The sequence below is a fragment of the Anticarsia gemmatalis genome, chromosome 30, assembly GCF_050436995.1.
Source record: "Anticarsia gemmatalis isolate Benzon Research Colony breed Stoneville strain chromosome 30, ilAntGemm2 primary, whole genome shotgun sequence".
NCBI classification, from domain to species: domain Eukaryota; kingdom Metazoa; phylum Arthropoda; class Insecta; order Lepidoptera; family Erebidae; genus Anticarsia; species Anticarsia gemmatalis.
In genome coordinates this window covers 3380723-3402196 of record NC_134774.1, presented here as the reverse complement: position 1 = coordinate 3402196, position 21474 = coordinate 3380723, and the positions used below count along the sequence as shown (strand labels likewise).

The 21474-nt window shown below is 33.4% G+C and overlaps 1 protein-coding gene across 6 annotated transcripts; it reads right to left on the bottom strand.

The window, feature by feature from the left end:
• Window positions 1–517: 517 nt before the first annotated feature.
• LOC142985398 (lymphotoxin beta receptor inhibitor) lies at window positions 518–21300 on the bottom strand. Of its 6 annotated transcripts, none has more exons than XM_076133531.1 (7): window positions 21115–21300; window positions 20852–20958; window positions 17811–17849; window positions 16246–16405; window positions 15579–15621; window positions 15116–15264; window positions 518–960 (listed from the first exon to the last, which is right to left on the bottom strand). In XM_076133531.1, exons 2-7 carry the CDS (start codon window positions 20948–20950, stop codon window positions 815–817), a joined length of 636 nt encoding a protein of 211 aa, XP_075989646.1. In that variant the 5' UTR covers window positions 20951–20958; window positions 21115–21300; the 3' UTR covers window positions 518–814. The 6 variants fall into 6 exon arrangements, with proteins under 6 accessions (XP_075989646.1, XP_075989647.1, XP_075989644.1 ...); XM_076133532.1 differs by lacking the exon at window positions 518–960 and adding an exon at window positions 3451–4037; XM_076133529.1 differs by lacking the exon at window positions 518–960 and adding an exon at window positions 5158–5911.
• Between the last annotated feature and the right edge of the window lie 174 nt (window positions 21301–21474).

The window sequence follows — 21474 nt, the reverse complement described above, 5'->3', positions numbered from 1 at the left end:
GATTATACCAAATTGTGTAAACAAATATAGTTTTTAATTATTTTTACGAGAGAAATGTGTTATATTCACCCTCAACAACTTAAATCAGGAATCGTAATTAAACTCATTGACATATCTTAAAATGATTACCATTTTTGATGCTGAACGCTATTTTCATTTTATTTTTCATGTTTTTATACAAATAAAATAAAAAAAGACGTATAAGATTCAATTAATTACAATAAATAAAAGATTTATTACGTATTCTTTCCCGAATAAAAAAAAGCTTCCACCTAATAACAACAGATGTCGACACTTGTACGGTTTAATGAAATGAAATGAAATATCTCTTTATTATACACTGCATAAAAAATAAATAACAATTAGTAACCCGACTGTCATTTTCAAAGATCTTTGACAATAATTACCAATAGTCGGAAGCTTGAAAGTCTGACAACCAGTCTCACCGAAGGGTATCGTGTTATAACCCAGGTAACTGTGTTGTGGAGGTCAGATAGACAGTCGCTCCATGTAAAATACTGGTATTCAGCTGCATCCGGTGAGACTGGAAGCCGACTACAACATAGTTGGAAGAAAGACTAAACTATCAAAGATCTTTGAAAATGACAGCCGGGACACACAATTTCACGTGCCTACCGAAACACGGATGAACTCGATATGTATAAGATGGTCACCCATCCACAGATCAACCTCGGCAAGCGTTGCTTAACCTCAGAGATCGATCCGAGCGGTTGTTGTTAACCAAGCTCCTCTAATTATAACAGAATGAATGAAAAATAAAGTCACTTTAAAAAGGCTAGACTGATACGTTGAATTAATGGATCTCGGTTGCTGCCTTGTACTCGTGGTACTCAATAAAACCGTCGTTGTTTTTGTCCGTCTGTTTCAGCGCTCCTTCCACGATCTCCATGAGATCTTGGTCCGGGTATACGTGCTGATGCGGCTGGATCTCTGGCTGCCCTGTTCACAATAATAGTATTAGTAGTACATTTCTAAAGACAACTCCCGCACTAAGAATTGCTCTTGTGTCGCGGGGACTTTTACAAACATACACACAACGGACACAAAGTTCAACCAGACTCAACATAATTATTTGTGGATCATACAAATAATTGTGTGGTTGGAGATTCAAAACGACGTCTTGACGCAATGACACGATACGTGAAAAATGACGTTTCGTGTCTGGTTGTACTTTGTGTCCGTTGTTTGTATGTTTGTTTAAGTCCCTGCGACACAAGAGCAATTCTTATAGCGGGAGAAAATTAATTCTGTAGTAGTGTTTTTGTAAATACCGAACTATCGATAGTTTATAATTGAAGTTATTTTTTATCGATTTTAAACGATTAAATAATAAAAATTATCGATTGAAACGTATCGATTCTATCGATAGTCCAGACGTCTTGCCATTACCTGACTATCGAGTAATAATCGATAGTCAACTATCGAGTGGCAACATTAGTTAACAAGCGTCAGTTTTATTCGAGACTCGGTCGAGAGCGGACGTGCGCTCCGCATACTATGTTGTAAAGCCAGTGATAGTCATAGTGATAAGTGTGTTTGCGTTGCCCCAAGTTTCTAAGTACTTTTAACGGTGGTTTAGCTATATTAGGTCGAGGAAAAAGTATTTTCGCATTATAGTATGTATGAACTTGTAATAAAATATTTTGTCTTCACAAAAAAAGCTCGATATTTGGGCACCTCACGAGCTCACTGAAAGAAACCTAATAAACGGTGTACTCATTTGTGATACTTGAAGCCAAAGAGATTTTATTACAAGTTCATACATACTATAATGCGAAAAGACTTTTTCCGACCTAATATTTAATATCGTTTTTTTGTTCGAGTTTAAACGCTATTGAATAGATAAACTACCGCTAAATGTACCTCAGAAACCGGGAGTTAGTGTTTGTGTGTGTGTGTGTGTGTGTGTGTTAGTGTCAAGTGGACCTGTTGAAGAAATATTCTAAACGAGAGAAAAAATGTAACGAGCGATGAGGTAAGTACCTTTTTCATTATTTTATACAAAAACTTCTGAACTGATTTTGATGAAGTTTGGTTATTATATTTAATTTTTATGTGCTAGTGTGTATCTTTTAATGATAATTGTATGGTGTAATGGTCACTACACTCATGCCGGCGGCACAAGGTGTGCAAAGCTGTCAATACTCAGCATTACCGCTCAAATGCTAGGATCCAATGACGCCGGCAAGCCGCGGCACTGTGTGTAAAAGCTAGAGATGAAACGGATATCCGGTAACTATCCGGTATCCGGCCTATCCGGCGGCTTTAATACTATCCGGCCGAATACCGGATAACTACTATTCGGCCGGATAGACATCCGGCCGAAATAAAAAAAGGTCTGGATAAAAAAAATTGTTTAGTAATTATTTACTTTATTTAGTAAGACTTAAGAACTTGAAATTTTCAAATAACAATAGCACAATGAAATAATAATCTAAAGTCACGCACGTGTCTGCACTGCAATCGACACAATAAGTCAATGAATGAAAGAATTGCTAACTTCGCTCATCAACGAAAAGACCCGAATCAAACCGAGGCCACCCGGTCGTTCGCACGTCGCCTACGCCAAGTGTGTGTGCGCTGCACCAAACGGCTAAGGTCCGCCGAATATTCGGCGGCCGGATATCCGGCTATCCGGCCAGGTGGTAGGCCGAATATCCGGTATCCGGTATCCGGCCAAACTGCTATCCGTTTCATCTCTAGTAAAAGCCCTTAGAATTATTTAAATCAGCACAAAGAAATATACATACATTGAAATAATTTTAAACAATAATCGTATGAGGTAGAATTCATCGAACTCGGTTAACGAGTTTGGATATAATACCACAAAGAAATATACATACATACATACATACATAGACTGTTAAACTCATAACCCTCCTTTAGGTTGCGCAGTCGGGTAAATATCGCAATAACCTGCAGTGTACTAGTGATGTGAAAGTAAATATCCAAATTTCAAATAAAATAATGGGAGTATGTGAAAAACACGTTGGTTAGGTCACTAAATAAGAACTAGGAAAACTAGACTGATTTTATATTTAGTCGTAAGAATAAATATAGGCATTTGCGAGGTACTTACATAGAGTGAGAAAACACAATCGGACGAATACACATTTCAGTACAATTGTATCAGCTACTGCCCGCTAGATGGCACTGTTTGTGATTTACGCTTTTATTCTGGTTATGAAATAAATGTGTTTTTTTAAAAACGGGATAAAAATAAAACACAGGACATATTGCAATAAATAATGTTTATTTTTTCACGTATAAAATATGACTAGATACACTATAATAAATAATACTACTTATAAATAGAAAACATTTTTGTTTTCACTACATAACACATTTTACGTAAATAAATAATTAATTTTTAGTAAAAAATATAGATAAATGGAGTTTTTTAAAAAATATTTTAGAGAGACGTCCAAAAATATTAATAAATATTTAAATATATTACGTTGCCAATCATCAATAACAGATGGCGCTGTACGTACAATAACAAGCGAAATAAATTATGCATTATCACATTTTCTAAAGCATTTTTATCGATACAAATATTGAAATGACTTCTATATATTCACTTTAAAGTATTTTAACAATCACCGGACAGTTATTGGTCACCAATAACGACATTAAACTTTATTTTGTTTTATAACAAACTGTTTTATGACAAAATATTGTCATGTTAATAAATAAGGGTGAAGACACTGGCATCTGTAACACCGCTTCGGCGAGCATAGATGTCAGGACAATGTGTGGATATTGTAACAGATTTTATGTCAATAAAATATTTTTGATTTTTTTTTTGATAAGAGTTAGTACCTTAGTACAATTGAAAATGTGACAATATAATTATTATATAACTTTGGATTTAACGTTGAATTAATCTGTTGCTTGTTTAAACTCGTAATATTCAATAAACCCGTCATTATTATAATCTGTTTGTTTGAGAGCTCCTTCTACAATCTCCATTAAGTCTTGATCTTCATAAATCGGCTGGTGGGTCCCCGGCTTGCCTGTTTAAAATAATTATACCGTTTATCGGTAATGTCTTCTAATTATTTCGTAGCTAAAGTAAAAGAAAATACGGGAAAAAATGTATATTCTTATTATATACATCTTTAAAAAATATTGTTAAAAGCGGCAAGTTTTGACTGATGAAAAATCTTTGTTGCTCATTAATTATTTAAGACCACAATATGTCTTAAATAATTAATGAGCATGTTGAACTGCAGCAAAAGTTGACAGAAAATGTCGCTAGATGTCGCTGATCTAAGATTTGAATGATGAAAAATCTTTGTTGCTCATTAATTATTTATGACTAATTGTCTTAAATAATTAATGAGCATGTTGAACTGAAGCAAAAGTTGACAGAAAATGTCGCTAGATGTCGCTGATCTAAGATTTAAATGATGAAAAATCTTTGTTGCTCATTAATTATTTATGACTAATTGTCTTAAATAATTAATGAGCATGTTGAACTGCAGCAAAAGTTGACAGAAAATGTCCCTAGATGTCGCTGATCTAAGATTTGAATGATGAAAAATCTTTGTTGCTCATTAATTATTTATGACTAATTGTCTTAAATAATTAATGAGCATGTTGAACTGAAGCAAAAGTTGACAGAAAATATCGCTAGATGTCGCTGATCTAAGTATTGAATAATTAAAAAACTTTATGATGCTCATTAATTATTAAAGACCATATGTCTTGAATAATTAATGAACATGTTGAACCGAAGCAAAAGTTGACAGAAAATGTCGCTAGATGTCGCTGATCTAAGTAATGAATAATTAATGAACTTTATGATGCTCATTAATTATTCAAGACCACATGTCTTTAATAATTAATGAGCATGTCGAACTGAAGCAAACGTTGACAGAAAATGACGCTAGGTGTCGCTGATCTAAGTATTGAATGATGAAAAAACTTTTTGATGCTCATTAATTATTCAAGACCACATGTCATGTCTTAAATAATTAATGAGCATCATTAAGTTTTATTTTAGTACGGTCTTCGAAGACGATTCAAACTTACGATTTTAACAATTATTATTATTGTTTTTAAAAAATCACCATTTCTATTTAATAGCTGAAAACAAATAGGGTAGAGGTGAGAAAAACAACATAGTTACCCAAAATCTTTATTTAAAAAAAATACAAAAGTTACCTACAACCTATTCTTAATTTATTACGTTTTATTAAAAGTTTAATTAAATTAAAATCCTCTCACTCCCTGTGTTACGCTGTGTTCACAATGAGCCAACGAATTCAAATTAAATATTAATTAATTATTGAATTTTATTTATTAATTTATTCTTTCCGATTTCTGATTTTTTTGGTTGGTGCCTTATTGTTTTACAATGTTTGTTTGTTAGATAAATTATTAGGCTTTGCCTACCTAAGTACTATGTAAATTTAGGTTGCTAGATCCTTCTATTTTCACTAGACATTCCAATAACTCAACACAAATCGTACAGAAACCTTTATCAAAAATTTTACAAATCAAAATTTGCCGAAAAACAAACCGAAACATAATTATGAAATTATTCTCTATATTTATCAAATTACTAATTTAAGTTCATTCACAATGACACATTTAAATTTCTCAAAACAAATTGTGCAGTACCTTTTGCCAAAAAGTATACAAATCCCTTTTTATCCCGAAAGAAATCTACCTACGTTGACTCTATATGACACTATAACCTACAAAATAACTTATTTCTTTTCATTTTTAGCTTTCTCAGCGATCTTAGCCTTGTAGTGACTCACTCTGTATTCTAAATAATCAACATAACCGTCTTTATTCAAGTCTGTGTGGTCGAACACGTGCTCCAATAGTTCTTCCAACTGTTTGTCCGTGTAGGTTAGGTGGTTTTTGTCTACTTCACCTGAAAATTGGATTGTTACACTTCAGATTTTTATCGTAGCTGTAAAATTTACATTTTAATCAAAATACGGTTGCTGCAAAACACAATTGATAAAAGTTTATTTTAGTTATGCAAACTTTTATCAATTGTGTTGGTTTCATATGAAAAAATAGTCGAAACTAGTTCATATTCCCACTGTCAATGTTACCCAAATGATTCAAAGTTACCCAGATTGACTGTACATTATCGTAAATACGGAGACACTTATAATTTGCAGGATATGCTTTTAGAACGATTATAGAATGACATTTTTCGCGTTGGCGCCTGATTGGTGCATATAGCATTACAGTAGGTACTGTAATATAGTTTATTAAAAGGCCTCATAGGTTTTCTCACAATTAAATTTGTACCTACTACATGAAATCTTATACATTTTCATTTTCACTAGTTTTATGCTGACACCGCGCATTTTTATTAGCGCTTATGTTTTTCGAATTGAAGCCTAAATATTTTTTTTCTATTTCAACGATATTGATGTCTAAAACATCATGCCTCTTTCATTGCTTTGAAGCTAAATACTAGTTATTATTGCAACAAAATAAATATTTGACCTTAATATCTAGTTGTAATAGAATTGTATTGAATAAATATAAATAATATACAAAGTAATACTTACTTGACCCAGTCATACTCAGGGTTTCCTTCACTCTGTCTCATGTCATATTCATGGTTTGACAGAATACACTTAAAATTTTGCACAACACAATAAAAAGCCGCTGTGAAATTTCTCTTTCCGTTTGTAAGCTTGGTAGTCAGTACACTGCGCCGTGACAAAGCTTAGACTAACTTGGTCTAAGTAGTTAATTAAAACTAGCTGTTAAAAAAGGATAACACTACACAGATATTTTGGATAATATAGGTAGTGCTATCCTTTTCTCAAAGTCGAACGATAGATCTGGATCGCTCCAAGTATGTTTAAAATTGTATTTACTAAGTATTCATTATTAATAATGTCAGCAATAAATAAATATTATATAGGTAGGTACATATTTTCTCCTTCACATTATACCTTAAGAGACTATTTCAATAAAAAATAGCTACTTTTATAGTGACACATAAATATATACGAAGGCTTAATTAAGCCTTCACAATTCTAGAATAACGCCGTGGGTTTTTACAAAGCAATAGGTAACAATTATAGTACTATATCATTATTCCCTTGTCTCCTATTAGGGAAGAGGGCCTCTAGCCCCATTTCAGCAGAATTTCCTCCCTGAAAGCCCACTCACCACTGCACTTACCTTTAAAAGCATTTCAAGCATGAAAACCAGCGTTTACTCATCTTACAGCACGAACAAAACAAGTCAGATATTCTTCCACTTCAGCTCTTCGCATCGCCAGATAACTTCAATTTGACAGAAAATACTTATACTTAAATATATAGAAAATATGCAAAACTATTAATTCAACTTGATTTCTCTGCAAAAGTAATAAATTAACTTTATATCTCAGATAAAGTTATCTGACGTTAATAAATCAACGTTTAGGTAAGCATTAAAAGACAAACACAATTCAAATAACTTTATTTACATAAGCAAAGCCACAGATCCCATTTCACAGTCTCTTTTTATCAGACTAACATTTAATTCCCATTAACACATAGGTATGTACTACTAACCCTGTCTACCTCCAACATTACTTGATTGACAAATTTGCCTCTAGATTTGGCGCGAAACAATAAGGTTTATTGTCCAAAAAGAAATCTAAGCAAAACCTGTGAACTATAATAGTGACTAAAAATAAACGAGATTTTTTTACGAGGGACATTTCAGTACTTAACCTATAAGGCCCTAAACTGCGTTAAACATACGCCCGCGATGAGCACCCATTCAGGGAACACGTACGGGACCCTGATTTGTTATTCGTGAAAACGAAATTTCGACAAATATTGAAGGTATTGTAGGTTTATCACACATCATTATTCTATCTTGACACAAAATAAGCCGTATCGAATGCCTTATATTCTTGTACCATAGTTCGACAGACATTTAATAGCAAATAGAATTTTGATAAAAAAGCAAACGAAATTTCATTTTCGTTTTCGTTACGGCCTCAAAGCATTGGATAGGACTGCACGGGCGTCCGCTTTACGCAGTTTCAAACCTGAGCTATACCTACTGCCCCAGACAGTTGAAATTAAGTTATATTTTGACAGAATCAGTAAAAATGGCGCACATTCTATGTATCTCGGTTACAGTTTCACCTTAGCGAAATAAAGCGGTTTTGTACGCGTTTTTACACTATTTTGAAGTTTTTGTTTTCTCCGTTTCTACTTCATTTTAGATGCGTCTTTTCAACTACCGGGGGCTGAATACCTTCACCATACTCCGTCACCACTACAGTTTTTCCTCAGTATGTTGCGTTTCAGCCGTCTTAAACTCATTCCAGTCTATATATCCATCGTTATCTGAGTCTAGGTCTTGTAACGCCTTATCTATAAGCATAGACAAGTGCTCGTCCGTCTTTGGCATCTGTTCATCTTGGCGTTCGTCTGCAATACCATATATTCCTATACTCCGGCCATTACAAACGAGCGAACTAACCCCCGATTTCTGAGGTACATTTAGCGGCAGTTTATCTATTCAATAGCGTTAAAACTCATACAAAAAAAAACGCTATTGAATAGATAAACTATCGCTAAATGTACTCAGAAACCGGGGGTAAGTCATGTCATTGAAATATATAGAGTCTTTTGCTCACTAAACATTAAATGCCTTTAAGTTTACGCACTCGCTCTTTCGCGCGTGATTCAGCGTACAGAATTACGCACGGGAAAGACGGCGCGCTTCGCTCACGTTTTCTTCGCGGGCCTGACAGATGAGCGCGGCGCGCGCTCTTTCCTTTGTTGTTTCACGCTTGAAAGACCGTGTGCGTAAAGGCACCTAATGTCACATTACTATGATTCTTTTGATTATGGCGTAGTGAGCACGATTGTCACGGCCTGAGTATAATTATATCACGCCTATTATACCCAGAAGCCCTATCCAGACGTGTGCAACGTGTAATCTCTTAGGTTAGTACTAGGGTAGGTATATCTACACATACTTTAAATAGGGTTGCCATCCGTCCGGGTTTCCCCGGATTTGTCCTAGTTTAGAGGGCATTCGGGGAGCGTCCGGGGAAGATTTCATTTGTAGACCGGGTTTTAAAAAATTAATAAATAAAAAAAAATTGGGCCGCCTGCGACACACGCACTATGCTCGCACACCACGATCAACCGACGAACCAAGTATATTCACCGTTCCCCCACTCCTCCCGTCGCGGTTGCTCTTCTTGTTGGCATGTCCGGCTTTCGGACTCTAAAGTCCGGGGTTTTCACGCGTCTTGTCCGGTTTTCCAAATTTTAGACATAGCAACCCTACTTTAAATAGCAAGCCCACATGTCCTTTCCTCTTGTGTTAGTTTTTCCGTGCATTTCATGGTGGATTACATTACTAGTTACACACGTCTGAACCCGGCTGCCAAAAGATGTATGAATTCATCATGTTAATATTGTTACTGTGTTAGTCCCATGTAATAGGGGGCGAGCCTGTTATATACCGGGCACGTTACCAAACTCCGGACTACTAAAAATACTGTAATACTTATTAAAAAAATACGTAAAAAGTCCCAGTTGTTATCTACTACGATAAATGACTGCCTCCATGGCGCAGTGGTTTAGGTCGCCACGCCGATACCACTGCAACGGGAGGTCGTGGGTTCGATTCCCACACGGAGCAATTATTTGTGCGATCCACAAATAATTGCTTCGGGTCTGGTTGTGCTTTGTGTCCGTTGTTTGTATGTTTGTAAAAGTCCCCGCGACACAAGAGCAATTCTTAGTGCGGGAGTTGTCATTTAAAAAAAAAAAAAAAAAAAATTGTTAAGCCATGTCAAAGGCCTTCGTGCTTGAACAACTTTGACACTAGGTTGACCACTAAACCATACGATAATGAACATTTAATAAAAACACGTAATATTCAAATATATTTTTTATTATTGACACAGTTTCTTATTTTACAATTACTTACACAACCAACGAAATAAATTTAAAGAAAAAAATAAAATAAAAATGGCTTTAAATTACGTTTGTTGTAGAGCTCTCTTAAATATTAATTTTATTCTGTTTAGTATTTGCTGTTTTAGCGGCAACAGAAATATTAGGTCGGGGAAAGTCTTTTCGCATTATAGTATGTATGAACTTGTAATAAAATCTCTTTGGCTTCAAGAATAACAAATGGGTACACGGTTCATTAGGTTTCTTGCAGTGAGCTCGTGAGGTACCCAAATATCGAGCTTTTTTGTTTAGAGAAAAGATTTTGTTACAAGTTCATCACTACATAGTATAAAACAAAGTCGCCCATTTTGTCTGTAGTCCCTTCGTATGCATAAAACTTTAAAACTACGCAACGGATTTTGATGCGGTTTTCACTAATAGAAAGAGTATTTTCTCCGACAGGTTTTTATATATAATTGAAATACATTGAAACTATATTAGTTATAGCGATTTATGTCCAAGAAGTCAGAAAAAAAATCTAATTGAAGATTGCATTTGTGCGTGCGCCGCTTATACCGTTGGATACAAGTAAGAACAATGTATAGCAAAAACATTGGTCTTTATTAGTTCTACAAAAAAGTCCGCGATGACATATATATAGCTTTTTTATTTAAGTCACAAAAACTACTTTTCTGTATTAAAAAAAACATTTAATTCGTTGGGTGATGTTTAACTGGTGATATAACCAATAATACATATATCCTTATCAAAATAAGTAAGTTCATCATCACGAGCATTTAATTTAGATTATTTTTGCAGTTTACAGTGTGTTATTTAGACATATAGTTTAGGAGATATCACGATATTAGTATTGCGGCACGGTACGGGCCGGCCGCGGCGGCGGGGGAAGTTATTGTGAATTGAAAATTAGTATCCAATATGTGTTGGTGCGTTGACTGTATTTGTCGAAGTAGCGGGATACACGCAAACGAAGTTGCGCGGGTCAGCTAGTACATACTATAATGCGCAAAGACTTTTTCCCCGACCTAACACATCATTAATTTGTGTAAATGTCAACTGTCTAACTATAACGGTTCATGAAATACAGCCTGAAGGCTGACAGACCGCACTATGAGAGTCAAGTGATGTAATAGAGAGTGTATCTGTGTATTGTACACACGACACTGTGAACAAAGTCCTGCATCGTTGGCCAGTTTCAATGAAACTGACCGCCGTAGCCGTATTGGCAAGGACAATATATTAATGTTATTTAGATGAGAGAGAGGTTAAGAACTGTTTAGTTTTAAATATATTTATTTATTTTATAATATTGTCAATACAGTTATATGGCTATGAAGGGTAAAAAGGTATTAAAAAAGGTTTTATTTCGGTTTAAAAATTCGAGAGAAAGGAAGACTTTATTTACATATACTGAAAGATTTTTGTATAAATATTATTAGATATACACGCAGTTTCGCCTGTATTTTAAATACATTTTAAATGTTTTCGTCGTCTCATTAATAACTAATCATGATATGATATTGAGTTCGTGGTTCAGCGACACTTGCCGAGGTTAGCCAGTGGATGGGTAGACTATATTATACATATCGAGTTCCTCCGTGTTTCGGAAGGCACGTTAAATTGTGGGTCCCGGCTGTCAATTTCGAAGATCTTTGACAGTAGTTAACAGTAGTCAGAAGCTTGTAAGTCTGACAACCAGTCTTACCGAAGGGTATCGTGTTATAACCCAGGTAACTGGTATCACATTTTTTTATAGGTTCTACAAATATTTATACCGTATGGGAATCGAACCCCGACTAACGGTGATAGCGTTTTCCACGTTAACCACTATACCACAAACTAAGACTATTATCATATTAAGTACCTATTAAAAGACAGGCAAAACCGAGTGTAATAATAACATAACACATTTTTAAAGATCTCAAACGTATTTTTACAATAAAAGAAAACAATTGTGACGTTTTTCCACACATTTTTAATGTAAAGAAAAAATATTTATTTTTAGAAGAAAATTAAATTACATTTATAATATAATTATATAATAAAGTGGAGTTTTTAAGACGAAACTAAGATATAGAATTAATCAAGACAGATCTACTTTTAAAATAACTAATTAACAAGAAAATATGAGAGTTTTTAAAACAATTTTCAAATATTCGAGTCTGAAAAGTATTAAATAAATTATGGAAGAATCAATTTTGAGCAAGTTTTTTAAAGAAAACAACAAAATATACAAACATTATACGTTTTCTAGATAGGCCTCTAACTAAAGATAAGGTTAGTTACCTAGATAGGCCTATCTGTAGTTACAGATAAAATATTGAAACCGGCAATAAGTTCATCCTATCTAAGGTTTTTGCGCGTTTACTAAAAGTCTAAAAGACTTTTGTTTACTAAAGGTCTTAAATCTTAATTCACAGCTTATGATTAAGTGTCGGTTATCCTATCTGATAGATAGAGTATTTGCACCTACACAAACTTGTAGGTTAAGCAATCCTTACCGCGGTCATTCCATAGATGGGTGACCGCATGGTATTTGTACTGGGCGTCTCCGTGCTTCGGAGGGCACGTAAAAAGTCGGTCCCGGTTGTTGTCAATTAAGATAACAGTCGTTAAGTTATTCAAAGGCCTTCGGGCTTGAACAACTTTGACACTAGGTTGACCACTAACCATACGATAAGAAGTGTCGATTAATATATTTGCTAGATAGACTAACTGACACTTATTCACAAGCCGTGAAAAGACAATCTTAATTTAATTTTACAAAATCTATTAAGTATTTTTCATTAAAACATTTTTCCAAAAATTTTTAATTTCATTTATCAGTTCTTTAGGAATGTTATAAATTTTTGGGCTTAAATTATAAAGAGGTATTTGTAAGGTGTTGTTTCTAAACTACTGCACCGATTTTGAAATAACTTTTATCTATATAAAGACACATTTTTCTTTTGTAACTTAAGATACTATTTAAAAAATGGTTGGTTGAATCTAAAAAATGTGTTTATTTTTTCACAAAAATTATAATTCTCCAACTTAATAGTGCCTTGAAATAATCTACCTATGTATAAAAATTAATTGTGGTTCGTTAGTCTCGCTAAAACTCGTGAACGGCTGGACCGATTTGGCTAATTTTGGTCTTGAATTATTTGTGGGAGTCCAGAGAAGGTGTAAAAGGTGAATAAATTTGAAAATGCGCGGTATTAAATAAAAACAAGATTCTAGTATAAAATTAAAACCTCTTTATCTCCTAAGCCCTTTCTAATAATCTACTGTCCCTGTTTTTGCTGACTTTTCTGCTGAGCTCTCACGAATTCTGGATAATCTATAAAACCGTCTGAATTGTGATCGTCCATATTTAAAATAGGGTCTATTAAATTAACTAATTCCTCATCGCCAAAGATTTTCTCGCCAACGGGCGGGGAGCCTTGCTGTGGCTGTTGTTTATGACCTTGCTCTGTTTTTAAAAAAGTTGAAAAGTCGTAATGACAGATGTCAAATTTTGGCGCGAATTTTTTTAAGATGGCCGATTTTTTTGGGATTTTGCGAAGTGATTTTGAGTTGGTTTTTGTATGTTATAGTTATTGGTTTATTTGTTTTACGGGCAGGAGATTAATTTTAGTTATTTCATCGAGTTATATTGATTGAATTTTTGTTTTGTGGATAAAATATTTCACGTAATTTTGACGCGCAATTACATTATTTTTGTGTTATTAATACAGAATTAATCGTATTTATAACATACAATTACGAAAAATTCCACAAATATTTTACAAAACGACCGACAATTTTCACATTTCGACAAAAACATTCCATTTCAATTCAGTTACAAGACAATTTACATTCCATACATTTTCAGACATACACAAGACAATACAACAAATACAAAAAATACACAGAAATATTATTGGTAACATCAATACAAATACAAAATACACATTTTAGTTTATTTTCACCCACGAATTACCGAATGATGTTGATGATGTTTGTAGATTTATATTATGTGTGTGGTGATTCCAATATGGCGGTTATCCAAGCGGCAACACATAGAAAGACAAACACAAACATGAGTTATTTTATTATTAAATATATATTAATATGTTTATCATATCAAATTATTTAGGAAAAAAATGCGAGTGAAAAATTTGACAGAAAAATTGTGACACCCCATAATTGCATCAATCAAAAAAAATTAAAGCCCTATTTATAAATACAATTAACTACTATTAAAAAACCACACAAAACTAAAAAAAAACTCAAAAACTGGGGGCAAAAATAACTACAAAATTACATAATCAAAGAAAAACCCCTACAGAAAGAAAGGGTTTAAAACTTACTAAAATAATATCATTACACTATCACCCCCTACTAATATTAAAAGTCACAGGATAACTGAAGGTGTTAAAATAGAAGGTAACTAGGGGCTAGAAATAGGGGGTAACTAAAGGGTTTAAAATAGGATGTAACTAAGGGCTAGAAATAAGGATAATTTAGGGTGTTGAAATAGAGATAGAATTAGGGCGTTAAAATAGGGATAGATTAGGGCGTTGAAATAGGAGATAACTAAAGATGTTGTAATGGGGGTTAACTAAGAAAGTTTAAATAGGGTGTAACTAAGGATATTAAAATAGGAAGTAAATAAATGGTACCTAAATGGATATTAAAGTAAATAAATGGTAACTAAAGGGGTACCAAAGGGAGCTCGAATAGGGAGTAACGAAGGCCTAACAGTAGGAGGTAACAGAGGTCTTGAAATAGGGGGTAACATAGGCAGTTCAAATAAGTGCACTAAAAACTTAGTGGCCTATAATAGCTGGTAACTAAGAAAGTTAAAATAGGTCGTAACTAAGGTCTAAGGTCTAAGTCGTAACTAAGTAAATTGAAATAGGGGTAAGGTCAACTTGGGTAACTTTGAATCATTTGGGTAACATTGACAGTGGGAATATGAACTAGTTTCGATTATTTTTTCATATGAAACCGACACAATTGATAAAGGTTTATTTTAGTTTTGCAAACTTTTATAAATTGTGTTGGTTTCATATGAAAAAATAATCGAAACTAGTTCAAATTCCCACTGTCAATGTTACCCAAATGATTCAAAGTTACCCAGGTTGACTGTACCTTAGGTGGTATAAACAGGATATATAATAACAACAGTATAAAAATCTCACCGTGCCAATGTATAAGAGACTTGATGAGCTCGCAGCCGTCCAGTTTGTTGTTGTTGTCGGCGTCGTGCATCTTGAAGTAGTGGAACTGCAGCTCCTGCTCCGACATCTTGGATGTGTCTATGGGCACCTCCATGTGCTCTTGAATGTGGCTGGAAGATTATAATACAGTCGCTTTTAATTTATCTATATATTAATATATTAGCTGACCCGCGCAACTTCGCTTGCGTCACATAAGAGAGAATGGGTCAAAATTTTCCCCGTTTTTGTAACATTTTTTATTGGTACTCTGCTCCTAGTGATCGTGATGATATATAGCTTATAACCTTCCTCAATGAATGGACTTTCTAACACTGAAAGAATTTTTCAAATCGGACCAGTAGTTGCTGAGATTAGCGCGTTCAAACAAGCAAACAAACTAACAAACAAACTCTTCAGCTTTATAATATTAGTATAAATAACTTACTCTCTCTCCTGTGCAATGTTGGCTGGGTTCAACAGCTGTGGGTCTGAAATAAAACAAAACACGTGTTAATCCGACCAAATCAAAAATTTAATTGTTTAACCGCACCAATAGTTGCTTAACCAACTGATCGTCAGATGGTTAAGCAACTATTGGTGCGGTCATTCTATAGATGGGTGACCGCATAGTGGTATTTGAACTGAGCGTCCCGTGCTTCGAAGGGCATGTAAAATGTCGGTCCCGGTTGTTGTCTATTAAGATAAAAGTCGTTAAGCCATTAGTATGACAACATGTATCGAAGTGAATGACGCCTGAAATATTAAGATTACTAGCTGACCCGCGCAACTTCGCTTGCGTCACATAAGAGAGAATGGGTCATAATTTTCCCCGTTTTTGTAACATTTTTTATTTTTTGTATTGGTCGTAGCGTGATGATATACAGCCCATAGCCGTTTTTGTAACATTTTTCGTTGCTACTCCGCTCCTAATGGCCGTAGCGTGATGTGTTATAGCCTAAAGCCTTCCTCGATAACTGGTCTATTCAACACAAAAATATTTTTTCAATTTGAACCAGTAGTTGCTAAGATCAGCGGGTTCAAACAAACAAACAAACAAACAAACAAACTCTTCAGCTTTATAATATTAGTATAGATGTTATATGATATCTTACCTCCGTGATGAGCATGCCCATGTCCTTGTTGTTGGGGCGGCTGTTGTTGAAACGCTTGCGGGGGTTGTTGTTGAAACTGTTGTTGTTGAGGGGGCGGGGGCTGATACTGCTGTTGTTGGGGTGGGGGCGGCTGGTACTGTTGCTGTTGTTGATATTGTTGCTAGAGAACAAGAAAGTATTGTTAGTTGTTAGTTACAAGTAATAATATATTAATGTCATTAAAAAATTGACAAAAGCACACACTATCATAAGTGTCAATATTTGACCTAAATGAAAAAATGATTTGATTTGATTTGACACTAAAATAAAAATAAATATTTCCAAATTATTTAACTACTACTAATCATCAAAAAAACACTTATAACATTAAAGGAGAATGCTCAAAATGTATGGGAAAAAAACCCAGGCCGTACACAAACGGTGTGTAACTCAGAATTTTAGTGATACTGAGTGATTCAATTCCAGATATTCGCCTCTATCAAATTCGATGGCTAAATACTATTTTTTGCTATTATCTACTATTTAAAAGGTGAATTTAAAAAATAAATATTTTTCAGACATTCATCACAATGATTATTTTTTGAATAATATAATTGTATAAGTAAATATCTAATACTAATAAATAATTAATTTTAATGGAACTGTGATTTTTAAAAAATAATTAACAATAAAATAATTATATTCTATCACTACATAGTACATAGAAGGTGCCAGCTGTATTTCTTCCCGTGCATACTGCAAAAGTCAGTAGAGGGATGGAAGGGTTTGGTGCTTCATAGGCTATAGGCTAGCAATCTACCACCATGACAACACTTTTCTACCTTATAATAGCCCTCTAATTGTCTGCCAACCCGCATTAGACCAGTGTGGTGGACTAAGGCCTGATCCCCCTCTTTGTTAAGAGGGGAGGCTCGTGCCCCTCGGTGGGGACATATATCACCTGGTGATGATGACTCATTTTTCAAAAATATATTTTTTAATATTTTTAATTTGTAACTCAGTTACCTACATACCTATATTAAAAATGTGTGACCCAAAAAAGATTAAACATTTATATAGGTAACTTATTTAAAAAATATAAAAATATACTGAAAACCCCTACTGAAAAGTTATAGCAAAATAGTATGTTCAGCCATCGAATTTGATAGAGGTAAACATTGGGAATTCAATTACACAGTATAACTAATTTTTTGAGTTACATAACTTTTGTGTACAGCCTGGGTTTTTTTTGAGCATTCTCCTTTAGATTATTCTGCACGAAGAAAGTTTTAACCAGGATAGTATTTATTGCGATTTTTTTGCGAAAAGTACCCTACTTAGTAACTTTCACTTCCAAATGTATTTTTCATATATTACAAAGTATTCTATTGTATTTTAATTAATCTCATAAATATTAATACAGCTGTTTTCAAGAATAACTCGTACAAATATTGTCAATTATATTAATTGTTGGAAATGAGCATTAATATCACTTAAATGAGCGTGAATAAGTTTATTATTTTGTTTATAATAAACTTAATAATTAGTACTTGTCTTAATAAAAATTAATTTGTATAATAACTTACTTGCTGAGGCGGTGGGGGAGGGGGTGGTTGTTGATAGTTCTGAAAAAAATAGTTAAAAACCATAAATTAATAAAACGATTATATGATTAAACAGTGTAATATTAACCTAAAAAATGTTTTTCAGCGAGAAACTAATCATTTTCAAAGTTACTATGATTTTGTTACTTTATCCAGCAGGTAGGCTATCTGATACAAATAAAAATTGCGATTGCGATCTGCACTGCTGCACTACTCTTTGTCAAGACCCCATTAAATTTATATTTATTTATTTAAAGGTAACTACAAGTTACAATATATCCTTCATATAAATAAAAACAGACAACTTAAATAGATCTAAACTTAACTATATAAAATACCTAATTATAGTGTTACCAAAAAATTATACAACATTTATAGTGTTACTAAAAACTTATTTTCAATAGCTGTAATAATAATACGTTAAATATCAATACTTAACATAAAATTAATACAACAGAAAAAAAATCAATTTAATTGTATTACTAGAACAAAAAATGTTAAAAAATGTCAGTTAACTCATTCAAATTTTAATAAAGATAAATCCTATTCAGAAATGGGGAAACATAGGTTTTTCTAACTTAAACCTCACCTGCTCAGTGAAATAAATAAATTTGTTACAAACAGTCATGCATGAGTACCACTATAAATAAATTTAATTGCTTCAGAGTAATTAACAGTACATTAATCAGGTAATTATGTTAAATTGTACCTGTTATCTTTACTTTATTACCTAGTAAATAAACTAATTTATAACATTTGTACTGACAAAATCAAAAATAGTATAAAATGCAAGATTTTCGATAGCATTCTTACATGTAAATCCATACTAATATTATAAATGCGAAAGTAACTCTGTCTGTCTGTCTGTCTGTCTGTCTGCTACTCAATCACGCCTAAACTACTGAACCAATTTGCATGAAATTTGGTATGGAGGTATTTTGATACCCGAGAAAGGACATAGGCTACTTTTTACCCCGGGAAAATGACGCATTTCCCGGGAAAATTCAGGTGGCGAACGAAGTCGCGAATATTCAATATTATAATGACACTGAATTAACAAAATTCCGTTGTCATGGCAACTGTTTTAATGGCGGATATGCCTTAGCGCGATTTCGTTATATTAAGAGATATAAATAATTTTGAGAATATTTTTTGTGAAAAAAAGCATATTTTGTATCAATAGGAGCAGAGTAACAGTAAAAAGTGTTACAAAAACGTGGAAAATTCTGACCCATTCTCTCTTATGTGACGCAAGCGAAGTTGCGCGGGTCAGCTAGTATATAATATAACTTCTTTATATCTGTAATGTGCTGACAGAGGTGTATAAAGCACACATTTTATCATTAATGATGATATATAACCTTAGCCTTCCTCGATAAATGGACTATACAACACTGAAATAATTTTTCAAATTGGACCAGTTGTTCCAGAGATTAAAAGTTAAGTTCAAACAAACAAACTCTTCAGCTTTATAATATTAGTATAGATAATGTTAGTCAGTGGTTTAAGTTGGTACCTCCCACACAAGTGGTTAATGATTTGAACCCAAGGGAACACACCAATGACTTTTCATAGTTATGTATGTATTAGAAATTATCATCACTTGTTCTAAAGATGAAGTAAAACATTAAAGTTCTTTAGAACAATTCTTGAGGGCATGTAAAGTCCCCAATGTGCACTTGGCCAGGCCTTTTCTTTTTTTTTGAACCCATATATGTCCCACTGCTGGGCAAGAGTCGCTTAAATGAGGAAGGTGGTTAATAAATTATGTTAATTTGTCGTTATTTCTATATTTCACTGCTACGTGCCTAAACACACAATCAGTAAGATGTTTATATAAGTATACAATGTTGTTTCAAAGACTGCTTAGTGGCGATTTTTGTGAAGCTATGACGTCAGACATTCCTTCATGCTTATTTTTATGAGAGAATATTATTATATGTATTGGCAATTTTGTATGGTGAGTTTTGAGTCTATAGATAAGTGGTACCCAACCAGTGGTCTGTGGAGTAACGTCAAAATATGGACCACAAATGATTTTAAAATTTTAAATTTCAGGATGATTACAGTCAACTTGGGTAATTTTGAATCCTTTGGTTAACATTGAACGTGGGAATTTGAACTAGTTTCGATTTTTTTTTCATATGAAACCAACACAATTGATAAAGATTCATTTTAGTTTTGCAAACTTTTATCAATTTTGTTGGTTTCATATGAAAAAGCAATCGAAACTAGTTTAAATTCCCACCTTCAATGTTACCCAAATGATTAAAAGTTACCCAATTTGACTGTATTACACTTTATTTTTAATATACTTACATAGTCCCTGCTCATAAGAATAATATACAAGTGATCTCTGACTAAGAAAAGGTTGGGAACCCCTGTTATAAGATCATCAACTAAGTACAGAGCCTTGTAGGCAAGTTTTGCAGATTTCAGAGGTATACAAAGTTAAGAAGCGAAATCAAATCCTTTATTCATTTAGGTCAAATGCTGACACTTATGATAGTCAATGATACAAAGAGAGAATTTACCGCCAGTTCAGAAGATAGGGCCAATGTAGAGAGCTGCCAACAAAATCCTGGCCACTCTTTTAAATCACCAAATCAAAAATAGTTTTAACAAGTTTAGGCAAGTTAAAAAATTAAGACATTAGTCTTTTACAGCAGGCCTGTCTGCTACATCAACTGCATTATTAAAATATAACATTTTTGTGAATGTTTCTTGTGACTTTTGTCAAAACCAAACTACTATCTTAAACTATCATAATAGCTGGCAAACTCTGTACCACAGCCAGAACTATTATAAAACTTCTTTAAGAGATGACATTATTATTTTGTCACTAAGATATTATTTGCACATAAATTTATAATTTTGTAGAGTGATGAATTTTTCTACATTCAAAATCTACCAGGTAGCATAGACCATAATAACTTTCACTTTTTAGCACATGTTGTTACCACTTTCAGCCTGTACTACCAAAGAGTACTGATGTAATGTTTCTTAAATTAATATATACATACTTGGTACTGTTGTGGAGGCACTCCTGGGGCTACTTTCTGCTGATATTGTTGCGATATGGTACACTGCAGAAATGCAGCGAAAAATAGAAACCTCAGCATATTTTTATCTGAAAATATTCGTAAAAATTACTTCACTTCACAAAAAAACGTGTAGAACAACTTTTTAAATTTATTCATACCACAAAAGCCACGGTATGCTGTAATAAATCCTAGCAAAATCTTTTTTTAAACTTATAAATGGAAGTATGGAAAATTAATTTTACCTGTGAATGTAAACTACTGACGTGGTATAAATGTTAATTCCCTTATCGAATCGATATGTTGATAATAATATACACTGTAATAATCGTAGATAAGTCGTGTTATTTCACAAGCTTTTTTAAAAAGATACTTGGCCGAGTGAGATCCACAAACCTACACGTCACGTCATTTGGTTTTTGACGTTGACATGTGCGTTCCGTTTCATTTTAACGCTTTCACTTTTCGCTTCCAAATACTTGTTGCGCTATTGTGTAAGTTTCACGGTATAATTTATTTAATTACTGATAAGAAATATACTTATCCTGTAAGTTTGAAGATTTCGAATTTGTATGGAAACCTATGAATTAGTAGTTATAAATGAA